This window comes from Eutrema salsugineum, unplaced genomic scaffold (assembly GCF_000478725.1).
Source record: "Eutrema salsugineum unplaced genomic scaffold, Eutsalg1_0 scaffold_6, whole genome shotgun sequence".
Lineage (NCBI taxonomy): Eukaryota > Viridiplantae > Streptophyta > Magnoliopsida > Brassicales > Brassicaceae > Eutrema > Eutrema salsugineum.
In genome coordinates this window covers 8,705,540-8,717,637 of record NW_006256547.1, presented here as the reverse complement: position 1 = coordinate 8,717,637, position 12,098 = coordinate 8,705,540, and the positions used below count along the sequence as shown (strand labels likewise).

General features: G+C 48.2%; 4 protein-coding genes across 4 annotated transcripts; 2 read left to right on the top strand and 2 right to left on the bottom strand.

Moving 5' to 3' along the window:
- The first annotated feature begins 1,448 nt into the window (after window positions 1-1,448).
- Window positions 1,449-3,678, top strand: LOC112083447 (meiosis-specific protein ASY2-like). Its single transcript, XM_024151473.1, has 6 exons — window positions 1,449-1,935; window positions 2,006-2,140; window positions 2,208-2,505; window positions 2,560-2,896; window positions 2,969-3,361; window positions 3,472-3,678. Exons 1-6 carry the CDS (start codon window positions 1,449-1,451, stop codon window positions 3,676-3,678), a joined length of 1,857 nt encoding a protein of 618 aa, XP_024007241.1.
- A 1,820-nt stretch (window positions 3,679-5,498) lies between these two features.
- On the bottom strand, window positions 5,499-8,724 carry LOC112083446. The gene is made up of 3 exons (XM_024151472.1): window positions 8,050-8,724; window positions 6,316-7,939; window positions 5,499-6,211 (listed from the first exon to the last, which is right to left on the bottom strand). The coding sequence occupies exons 1-3, from the start codon at window positions 8,722-8,724 to the stop codon at window positions 5,499-5,501; spliced, it is 3,012 nt and encodes a 1,003-aa protein (XP_024007240.1).
- A 138-nt stretch (window positions 8,725-8,862) lies between these two features.
- Window positions 8,863-10,131, bottom strand: LOC112083445. The gene has a single exon (XM_024151471.1). It carries the CDS (start codon window positions 10,129-10,131, stop codon window positions 8,863-8,865), a length of 1,269 nt encoding a protein of 422 aa, XP_024007239.1.
- An 816-nt stretch (window positions 10,132-10,947) lies between these two features.
- LOC112083444 lies at window positions 10,948-11,420 on the top strand. The gene is made up of 2 exons (XM_024151470.1): window positions 10,948-11,261; window positions 11,346-11,420. Exons 1-2 carry the CDS (start codon window positions 10,995-10,997, stop codon window positions 11,418-11,420), a joined length of 342 nt encoding a protein of 113 aa, XP_024007238.1. The 5' UTR covers window positions 10,948-10,994.
- The last annotated feature ends 678 nt before the right edge of the window (window positions 11,421-12,098 follow it).

The following is a 12,098-nucleotide window of genomic DNA, read 5'->3' as shown; positions in this document are numbered from 1 at the left end:
AAAAAAATGAAGAATGAAACAAAGACTCGAATGGAGGAGAGGCTTTGCCGTTTTTGTTGTATCGTATCCGCACGCGAGGTCACTTTGGTAAATGTATCTAGGTGGAGTTCGGAGATTCTTGTTTGAATAGAGGTGAGATCGATATGATGTTTTCGAGGTAATATTACGAGGTCAAGTATACGAGGTAAGAGTTGAAGATTTAAGTATAAAGTTTTTCAGTCTCTATTTTAGATTACGGATCCCGTAATAAATGAAGTTACAGGGCTATATATAGTGTTGAAATTAGGTTACATCTCGGTCAGGCTAGCTTGGGCGGCCGGGTAGATAGACCTGACCGACCGTCTATTAAAACGTCATGCTGGCGAGCTGTTTCATCTGTGTCGACATGGCGAGCTGTCCCATCCATGTCGAGATGGCGAGCTGTCCCTTTGATATGAAAGGGTCAAGTCCTCGAACGACCTCGTTTTACTCTTCGCGCATGGGCTTGTCGATCTTTGATCTTACTGGGCTTCCATTTCGCTAACGGGCCTGAACGAAATTACAAAAAGGGGGCTGTGCTTAGCCCACCTACAACAATTGTCCCCCCCCCCAGTCCGTTGATGGAGATGTTGCTTCGATATTCAACGCATCGAGCTGTAGAACTTTCATTCCTTTGGATCTCGATATCGATGTGGGGTCTTCGGAGTCGAGGTGATACTTAGGGGGGAACGAGGAGTCGCAAAGAGCAACGGTCGTCTCGGGCAGCGAAGGGTCGCAAACGGTAACGGTCGTCTTGGGCAACGAGGAGTCGCGAGCGGAAGCGTAATTCTCGGGAAGCGCGTGGAATCCGTCACTAAATAAAGTACTGGGAAGCGTCCGAGTCATGATTACTTTCCTCGGTAACCACTGTTTCTTCTTCCTTATATATTCTGCTCTCCTCCTCTTCTTCTCATTTTCTTCTCCGTTTACAAAAGGTAATCTTGCTCTCCCTTCTCTCTAGAATTCCTTTCTCTCTCTAGAACTTGTCCTTTTGGTATTTTGTTTTTATTGTTATCCGACATCGAGTAATGTCTTCGGGGGGCCAGCGCATCGAGTCGAGCTTAGAGTCTGGCTCTAGATCCGAACAGGTAGCCTCTGGGAATACTAGCTCTTCCCCTGAGGTGTCTTCGAGATCCGACACCCAATCGGATCGAAATGAGTCTTCATTGGTCGAATTGGCGGATCGAGTTCGTTCTGATGGGGCGTCTCCGCGAGGTGAAACTGCGACGTCTCTTCAAATAGTTCCTTTCGAGGAAGATGGTCGTGATGGGAGGGCTGCTGAGCATGTCGAGGAAGAAGTTGACGAAGGGGGTGAAGAAGAAGACGGTTAGGGCGGGGAAGAGGAACAAGACGAGGAGGCTAGACCTCGACGTAAAGGTTCCAAGCGCAAGGGAGCCATCAAGAATCGCTTGGAAAATATTCCGTCACAGATGACGGTTCAGCGTCTGGAGGAGTTTAGATCGCGATATGGTTTTCGAGGTGAGTTGATGGCGCCGGGACCCGAAGATCGACCGTGGCTAGCTCCAGAGGGCTGGGTCACGCTTTATGAGGCGTGGTTCAGTCTTTGTCATCTCTGGTTCCCCCCTCCGAGGTTGTTGACGGACTACGTCCACCGGAGGGGTATTGCTTTCTCGCAAATTCTCCCTGCAGGAATTCGGTTTATGGTCGCAGCTCTGCTATTCGGGAGCGAGGCTGGAGTCGACGTCGATTGGCGTTTCTTCGAGGAGATGACCAACGTCCAAAAGAACAACTCGATCCCGGGCACGTACACCATAAAAGCCAGGAAGGATTGTTCCCTTGTTTATCCTGTCAATAGAACACCGAGCTGGGAGGCATCGTTCTTCTATGCGAAGGTGGATGAGGCATTGGTCGTCGATACGACCAGGGATTTTAGGAGCGAGTGGAGCAGGAGCATCGGTAGATTATCTGTTTGGTCATACTTCGAGTCTTCCCTTATCTTTTACTGATGTTTCTTTATCTTTCGCAGATCGAAACGTTCAGCTCGAAGCATTCCCGGAGGACTATCACGAGAATCTTCAGAAGATTAGGGCTGTTGGGATACAACATTGGCCCGATATACATCGTCGAAGAGTCGAGGCTGCCATCACTCGTATCACGAATGGTAAGCTCGACGTTTTTATGTTTCTTTCGTAATCGTCATCGACCTAAATGTTTATTTTCTGTTTCAGCTAGTTGGAGGAGGGAGAATAACCTGCGAGAAAGAGCACTAGCAATGGCTCCGATTCAAGTCAACGCACCCAGCCTCGCTGCACGCTTGAAGGCCAAGAACAGCGGGAGTAAGGATCGAGGTCCTTCTGCATCTCGGCTTGCGCGCACAGATCCGGTGCCGGCTCAAGGGGAGATCGAGGTCGTTCCTCAGCGCGACGTAAATCTCGAGGCTGCAGCAGAAGGTGAGGTCGAGGCTCAGAGTGCCGAAGACCAAGTGTCTACTCGACAAGTAGACGATGGGGCCGATGAAACCACGCGGTCGGCGAGGCGCGAGGAGAAGAAAAAGAAGAGGAAGCGCGAGGAGAAGAAAAGGAAGGAGGAAGCCGAGGCTGCTCGTCTCGCCGAGAAGAAGAAGGTCGCCGAGGCTAAGGCGAAAAGTAAAAAGAGGAAATCTTCCGGGGATGGTGACGACGGCGGTCAAGTTGGAGCGGAGGCTGCGAGCAAACGGCCTAGGGTTGATCCAGCTGGCGATGACAAAGCCAAGGAGATCGACTGGAGCTTCAAGTTCGAATACCCCGAGTCGAGTGAACCATTTGTCAACAACGTCGACAAATGTGCTGAGCTATTCAGGATGATAAGAGGCTCCACTTCCGAGGTCCCCTCTGGAACCGATGGGGCTTTCAAAGATATGGCGAGCTTCGCCTTCAAGGTATGTCTGGAATCTTCACTTTATGTTTTAATGTATGAGCTCGACTGATATATTTTTTGCTTTTTTTCTCAGTTCATCGCGAGCTGCAACCGTGCGCGGGGTCAGTACATGCGCTGGCTCCGGAATGGTGCCGCTCGGCTAAAGGATGCCCAGGCTGCTGGCGAAAAGGCAGTGAAAGAGCGTGACGCCGCCATCGAGGAGCAAATGGTCGCCGAGGACAATTGGCAGACCATGAAAAGGAAGGCGGAGCAGCTCGATATAGGGATTAAAGAGCTAACCGACAAGATCGAGGCGATGAAGCAAGAGAACCTCGATTTAGTGAATAACCTGCAGATCGTCAATGAGGCCAAGATCCAGGTCGAGAAGTCGATCGCCACTGAGGTCGTCCGGGCACAGCGACAAGCTGATGAGAGAATCGAGGCGGAGACGCCAGAATTTGGGCGGATGCCGAGGCGAAGTATTCCGGTCGCATCGATCGGCTGAGGATTCGGGTTGCTCAACAGGAGGCGATCGAGAAGGTTAAGCTCGATCTGGTTCAGGCTCGAGGTACATTGGAATGCCTTGATCTCTTGAAGGGGCAAGAGATGTCTGAAGCAGAGTTGAGAGCCGAGCTGGAATCGTCGAAGCGCGATTGCGAACAGAAGCTCGAGAACCTCAGCTTCACGGACCTCGAGGAGGGCGACTTGCCTCCGGCTTATCCCGAAACTCCAGATGGTGGTTCGGATCGAGATGATGCTGAGGATGAAGAGAACCACGAGGGCGGCAATGAGCCCGAAGAATAGACCATACATTCTTTTCCCTTTTTTCTTTTGACTTTTTTTTATTTAACTTCGCTTGTAAGGACTCGACCTATTTATGTTAATGAATGCTATTTTTTCAAAGTATCAGCTCGCGATCTAAATTATAAAGAGAGAATAAATACGAGGTATACTTAAGCAAAACGACATGACTAATGCGAGTATTCCTAGTTTTAGCTCGCAATTAAAACGACAATAGATTCGAGATAAAACGTTCGAAACAAGGTGAAAATTGATTTAAAAAGGTTGGAACGAAGTGAGAACTTACTTATCGGGGCAATACTTACGAATGATAGGCGCAAGACTTGGCCTAAGAAAATAATGGATACGAGGTACGAGATGCGAGGTAAAAACAACAGGTGCGAGGTAAAACTCGGCTTAAGGGAATAATAGGTGCGAGGTATGACTCGGCTTAAGGGGACAATAGGTGCGAGGTATAACTCGGCTTATCCTGTTTTATTTCATTAATCGTGTCCGAATAGTGAGAATGGTCTCGACGTAGTTATTCGGGCGATTTAAGAAAGGATGCGGGACTGATCCCGGCTTATTCTCTCATAATCGTAAGGTTTTTGTTCCTTAGGATTGATTAAGAGTTTGCATTGTAGGGAAATGCGTATTAGATGATCGAACATCTAGCCAGGATGTCGATGTGAAAGATGTCGAAGTGAGAATTTGTGTAAATAAAATTTTATTAACAGCTGTACCTTGTAAGAGGCTGCCTACGTACCCAACAAATTGGGATCAAGCCGATCGTAGTTCACATTCGAGATATAGCTTGACCGAGTATAGCTCGGTGAGCGTCTTTTTATTTATTTTTTTTTATTTTTTTTTATTTATTTAGTAGTAGTACCGCTTGATGTTCATCGAGTTCCAAGATCGAGGTATCAGTTCACCGTCCATCGTCATCAGCTCGTAAACGCCAGGTTTTACAACGTTGGTGATTTGGTAGGGGCCTTCCCACTTTGCGCCTAATTTTCCGGCGCGGTATTTTTCGGTATTCTCGAACACCTTTCGAAGGACGAGGTCGCCGGCTTCGAAGTGCCTTCCTTTCACGCGTTTATTGTAGTATCGTGAGATTTGTTGCTGATAATTTTGCATACGTAATAGGGCGTGATCTCGCTCCTCCTCGAGCATGTCGAGGCTATCCTTCATCATTCTTCTGTTCTTTGTATCGTCCTGTGTCAACATCGTTCTGCGTATGGTTGGTAGACCGACTTCGGCGGGAGCTAAGGCTTCCATGCCATGAGACAACGAGAAAGGGGTTTTATTCGTCGATCGGCGCGGTGTAGTTCGATGTGACCATAGGACACCGTCTAGCTCGTCTGCCCATAACCCCTTCTTATCCTCGAGTCTCTTTTTGATGGCGTCGAGGATAGTCTTGTTAGTTGCCTCGGCTTGTCCGTTGCCTTGTGGATATCGCGGTGTTGACTTGCTAAGTCGTATTTTCCATTTTGCAAAGAAGTCCTCGAATACGTCGGAGATAAACTGGGGGCCGTTATCGGTGACGATCTCGTAGGGTAGTCCGTGGCGGCAGATGATGTTTTTCCAGACGAAGTTCTTCACGTCGGTTGCTTTGATTTTGGCGTAGGATTCGGCCTCGACCCATTTCGTAAAGTAATCGGTGACGATAAGCATGAATCGTTTTTGTCGGGATTGAGGAAGTGGACCGACAATGTCCATCGCCCATCGCATGAAGGGATAAGGTGGCGAGGAAGCAGCCAGAAGCTCGGCTGGTGCGTGGATCATTGGCGCATGTCGTTGGCATTGCTCGCAGCAAGCTACGAATCGACCGCAATCGGTAAGCATTATTGGCCAAAAATGACCGTGGTCTTGATTTTTAGAGCGAGAGCTCGACCGTTGGAGTGATTTCCACACGCCCCTTCATGTGTTTCCCGCATGACATCGAGTGTCTCTTCGCCGTGAAGACAATTGAGCAGGGCGCCCGTCGAGCTCCAACGATAGAGGTTGCCGTGTGACTGAATGTATTTAGCGCTTCGATTTTTTAAGCGCCTCGCTGCCCATCGGTCGGGTGGAACTTGGCCGTCTGTAATGTAGAGCAAGATTTCGATCTTCCAGTCTTCGGTTGCTGGCTCTTGTTCGGCAGGTTCATCGATGACCTCGGGGGGAGGTAACTCGATGGCGTCCAATCTGTTCGCTTCGAGTTCTCGAACCGCGCATACTCCTCGTGGTAAGACAATGCTGGGGGAATCGATGCTTTCGACCGGGATTACGCGCCTTTGATGTGGTTCAGACGTCGATGCGAGGGCGGCTAGTGCATCTGCTGAGGTGTTGTCACTCCTCGGAATTCTGGTGAGTGAGAAAAGTTCAAAGCGATCAGCGAGGTTTTTGACGGCTTTAAGATACAAATCCATCCGGTCGTTTCTGGTGTCGTAATCGCCGCTATACTGACTAGCAACGAGCTGGGAGTCGCAGAAAGCTTCGATTTTTTTGACCCCGATTCCTTGCGCTAGACGTAGTCCTGCGAGTAAAGCCTCGTACTCCGCTTCATTATTGGAGGCTGGAAATTCGAGCCGGAACGATTGCTCCAATATCTCTTTCGTCGGAGATTCTAGGCGGATGCCGATACCTGCGCCTCGGGACGAGGAGGATCCATCGACGTACAATTCTCGTCAGGTAGGTCGGTCTGGATTAGTTCTGGCGGAAGCTCTACCAGAAAATCTGCGAGGACCTGCGATTTGGCACTTGTCTTATTGCGATATTCAATATCATATTCTGTCAGCTCGACAGCCCACTTTGCCATGCGACCTGACTGGCTCGGGCTGTGCAGTATGGTTCGAAGTGGTTGATTGGTCAAGACGATGATCGAATGGGATTGAAAGTAGGGTCGTAGCTTTCTGGCAGACATGATGACCGCGAGTGCGAGTTTCTCCAAAGTCGGATACCGTTTTTCTGCGTCGTCCAGAGTTTTACTAACGTAGAAAATCGGTTTCTGCTCGCCTCGATCTTCTTTGACTAAAACGCCGCTTACTGCCGAGCTCGATACAGCGATATAGAGGTAGAGGGTTTCGCCTGTTTCAGGTTTGGCTAAAATTGGAGGGCTGGCGAGGTATCCCTTGAGCTGTTGGAAGGCTTCCTCACATTTACCGTCCCACTCGAAACGTTTGTTGCCTCGGAGAAGTTGATAGAACGGAAGACACTTATCTGTGGATCGCGTGATGAATCGGTTGAGCGCTGCAATTCGGCCGGTAAGACGTTGGACTTCGCGAGTGTTGCGAGGTGATGGGAGATTGATTAGGGCATAAATCTGCTTCGGATTTGCCTCGATTCCTCGTTTTGTGACGATGTAGCCTAGGAATTCTCCGGAAGTTACCCCGAAGGTACACTTAGTCGGATTGAGCTTCATCTGGTATTGATTTAGAACGGTGAAGCAAGCTTGCAGATGGCCGATGTGATCACCGGCGGTGAGCGACTTTACTAGCATATCGTCGATGTAAACCTCCATCGTTCGTCCCAATTGATCGGCGAACATGTGGTTGACTAGTCGTTGGTATGTTGCGCCCGCGTTCTTTAAGCCGAACGACATTACCTTATAGCAATAGGTTCCTCGATCGGTGATGAAGGATGTCTTCTCACGATCCTCGGGATGCATCGTGATCTGATTGTACCCGGAGAAGGCGTCCATGAATGACAGGAGCTCGTTGCCTGCAGTCGCCTCGACGATTCTATCGATGTGCGGCAAGGGGAAACTATCCTTGGGGCATGCTTTATTGAGGTCGGTGAAGTCTACGCAGATTCGCCATTTGCCGTTTTTCTTTTTGACGACAACGGGGTTTGCCAGCCATTCTGGATATTTGACCTCGATGATCGATCCAGCCTTTGACAAACGTTCGATCTCATCATTGACGGCTTGTGCCTTTTCTGAACCTAACTTCCTCCGCTTCTGCTTGATCGGTTTAAATGTAGGATCGATGTTAAGCTCATGACTTGTGATTGAGGGATCGATCCCGAGCATATCGCTTACTGACCAGGCGAATGTCGTTGCATTTCGGCGAAGAAGTCGTACGAGCTCAACCTTGATCTCCTCCTTTAGATCGGCTCCGATCCCTACGCATCGTTCGGGGTCGCTTTCGTCGATGTTGACTTGGATGACGAGCTCCTGCTTCGGTCTTTCTTGAGTTGGCAAATCGACTTGAGTTACGGGTAGAATCGTAAGACACGCCTTGGCTGGAATCGCGGATTTGGATCGGAGCTTGTGCTCTGCGGCGAAGCAGAGTCTCGATATCTCCTGAGAACTTTGGATGGTTTTTACCCCGAAGGTGGTTGGGAATTGAGGCATTGATGATAGGTCGATGGTACTGCTTTCATGGATTTCAGCCAGGGCGTTCCCAAAATTACGTTATAGATGGCGGGTTTGTCGACGACGACGAATTTGACGAGGCGAGTCGTCTTTGCCGCATAGACTGGAAGCCTGATCGTTCCGATCGAATAGACTGTGTCTCCATCGAATCCCATAAGTGGCTTAACCGATGACTTGAGGTAATGGTTAGTCAGTTCCATTTTGTCAAGCGTTTCTTTGAAGATCAGGTCGACCGAGCTTCCTGTATCGACCAGTATTCGAGATACTTCACAATCCGCGATCCGCAGCTCGACCACAAGCGGATCGTTATGTGGCATGTCGACCCCCTCCGTGTCGGCCTCGGTGAAAGTGATCGCATCGTTATCGGCGGTCTTAGGGCTTTTAACTTGCCATTTTCGTGCGAGCATGACCTGGCGGCCGTACTTTTTTATCGACCTGACGGAATCGTTGCACGTCGATAGGCCTCCCATAATAAAGAACACCTTCTTTCGAGATGCCGGAGGAGTGTCACCTCGAGGTTGGTTTCCACGGTCTCTCTTCGCGACGTCGTCTTTGGATTGATCGTTCGTTGGAGGAGGAGGTGGAAGCTGTTCGGCGGAAGCCGTTGGTCGAGCCCCGCTGTTTCGCGGCGTGGTGTTTTGAGGCTGGTTTGCTAATGCGATCTCCCCCTTGCGATATTTGGCGAGCAAATAGGCCTGTAGTTCGCGACACATCGCAGTCGGGTGACCATACTTGTTGTGATAATCGCAGAAGGGTCGTGTCTCCCCATGATCTCCTCGCTGCCAGGTGTTTGATTGGTTTTGGTACGGGCGATTTTGCTGCTGTTGAGTGCTAATGTTGTACGTCGCTCCTCAGCGATTGTCACCTCGATAATTATTGTCGAGGTGTTGTCGAGGTTCCTGATAATCTTGTTTGGGGGTATCTTTGTGAGGTTGCTGCTTCAGTGTCGCTTTTGCTGGCGACGCGGTCTCTTTTTCTTCTTCGTCTTCGATGTATAAAGTGGCATGGTGAAGCGCGTCTTCGAGAGTTCGGGGTTTGCTGAACTTGAGGCTGTCCCGAAACTTCGAATCGATTCGCAGGGCATTCCGAAGAGCTGGCAGCGATGCTTCGTCAGTCACGGTGATCCGAGAAACGATCGCATTGAACCTGCTGATGAAAGACCGAAGGGATTCTTTTTCGCCTTGTTTGATCTGGTAGAGGTCGGCGCTGGAAACTGCGCCTTGGATATACATCATGTACCTCTTGAGGAATGCGGTCGACAATGCTTGGTAGCTGTCAATCGAGTTCACTTTTAACTTGGAGAACCAAACGAGGGCCGCACCGCCGAGGTTTTCAACGAACAGTTGGCAGAAGCCTGCATCTTTTTCCTCGGGGGTGAATCGTGCTCGGCCCATTTGAATGCTGAACGCGGTCATGAATTGGCTTGGGTCCGAGTTGCCTGTATACGTCGGGAGATTGAACTTCACTTGAGTTCTTATCGGGAAGTCGGTAATTCGGGTCTTGAACGGCGTGCTTTGGCTTTCTTTCAACACACGGTCGATCTCAGGTGCCGAGCTAGTGGCTTGATGGACAAGCGAAGTCATGGCTCGCAGCTTGGCCCTCATTTCGAGCATTTCTTTGTCTTGCTGCGAGTTTCTTATCTGAAGCCGACGTGTTTCGTGTTCGGGAGCTCCGATGTTCACTTCATCGCAATTCGAGGTTGGACGATTTTCTGTTGTTGGTGGTGCGGGTGAGTCTCCGAATAAGGCGCGCTGTACGCGCTGAATTTCTTGGGCTCGTCTCTCTGGGGCTTGAGTCTCTGAAGAATGTAATATGTTGACTTGATCTTGGCAAGAAAGTTGTGCCGCGGCGAGCTCATTCAGGCGAGCGCTTGTCTGATGATTCAGCTCTTCCATTCGAGCCATTATTGTTGCGAATAACATTGCGACGTCGGTAGGAGCTGGTGTGCTTCGATTTGCATCTTGTGCTTCTGGGTGTGAAGTTGCGTTTTCCACGGGATTCATCGTTGGTGAATGCCTATTCGAGGTCTCGGGATTGTTAACTGGTGACGCGAGGAGTTCCTCCTCGGCAGTAGCTGAGATGGGGAGGTTAGTTGTTTCGTTGATTTGAATTCCTGACATTATCGAGCTCCTCTTTGCGTAGAAAGAAATCTCTTTGCCCCACGGTGGGCGCCAATTGTTGTATCGTATCCGCACGCGAGGTCACTTTGGTAAATGTATCTAGGTGGAGCTCGGAGATTCTTGTTTGAATAGAGGTGAGATCGATATGATGTTTTCGAGGTAATATTACGAGGTCAAGTATACGAGGTAAGAGTTGAAGATTTAAGTATAAAGTTTTTCAGTCTCTATTTTAGATTACGGATCCCGTAATAAATGAAGTTACAGGGCTATTTATAGTGTTGAAATTAGGTTACATCTCGGTCAGGCTAGCTTGGGCGGCCGGGTAGATAGACCTGACCGACCGTCTATTAAAACATCATGCTGGCGAGCTGTTTCATCTGTGTCGACGTGGTGAGCTGTCCCATCCATGTCGAGGTGGCGAGCTGTCCCTTTGATATGAAAGGGTCAAGTCCTCGAACGACCTCGTTTTACTCTTCGCGCATGGGCTTGTCGATCTTTGATCTTACTGGGCTTCCATTTCGCTAACGGGCCTGAACGAAATTACAAAAAGGGGGCTGTGCTCAGCCCACCTACAACAGTTTTATCTTCAAAGTTTATATACGAGATGTAATTCATTTTTAGTGTTTATGTTTTTGGTCGTTGGAGTTTGTTGAGAGTGGGAGAGCTCGTAAACTATGGCGATGATTGTTCTATGATCGTTGAAGAGAGATTCTGAGAGAGTTACATTGAGAGAAGGTACGTATTATTATTTGTAATCATCTCTATTCTATTTTACATATCAATACAAATGACTATCAGAAGATTGAGGTTCAGAACATAACAAATTGGTGCGGTGAGCGGTCGAAGCTTCGCGATTGAAATCAATGGCGGAATCTGAGTTGGTGTCGAAGAAGATTCAAGGTTCTTTGGGAAAATTACATGGCGAAGTGACGGAGATTAAAAGAGGATGGGAGAAATTGACAAAGGCAAATGCAGAATTGACGAAGGTGAATAAAGATTCAGGAATCCGTTTCGCATTGCTCGATAAACAATTGGAGCTTGTTTCACAAACACTAGCTCAAATCGAAGCTAATTCGTTTCAAGGATCGAAACAGAAGGGAATTGCGACTTCTTATGGAGCTATAGATCAGGTAATTTCTACTTCCTCAGAACCATTGCTGGAGTCTAGCTAATCACTTAGGTTATCAGGGAATTAATAATACCTTTGCTACCAGAGAAAGTTTGTTACAAAAAGTAGATATGCCAATTTTCGATGGGAGACTTTCTTTTGCATGGATTGCTCGAGCTGAAAAATTCTTCAAAGCTGCTCAACATGAAACAGATGATGAAAAATTGGAAATGGTTTCGTTGAGTGTGGAAGGATCAGCGCTGGATTGGTTCAACTGGGAATTAGATCGAGAGCCTTTCAATAGATGGACTGAGTTTCAGATGTGGATGTTGGATAGATATGGACAATCAATGGAGGATGAACCAGGAAAACAACTGTTCAGCATTAACCAGACTGTATCGGTTGCAGATTATTTTCATGAGTTTCAGGCATTGTGTAATCAAGTCGTCGGTGTCAATGATAAGAACTTGGAGCATATGTGCTTTATTAATTGCTTGAAACAAGAAATTCAAGAAGTTCTGAAGTTAAAGGAACCAGTTGGGTTAAAGAAACATATTACTGCGGTTATGAAAATGGAGACAAGTGCATTTTGTTGAATTATTGGAATGGGACAACAAATCGAGTACAAACATAAATCTCCAGCAATTGTTCCTTTTTGAAGCTCTTCAATATATAATTCTCAACAGAATGGTGGAGTCGTTGGGAATAAAAAAACAACAATAAACTATTGCTGATAGACCAAGGACAAGATGGAAAACATCAACAAAACTTTGGAAACACAAGACCTAGGCAGAGATTCTCAGATTCGGAGTTGAATGAGAAGAAGAGGCTGTGACTCTGTTTCCGATGTCCTGAGAAG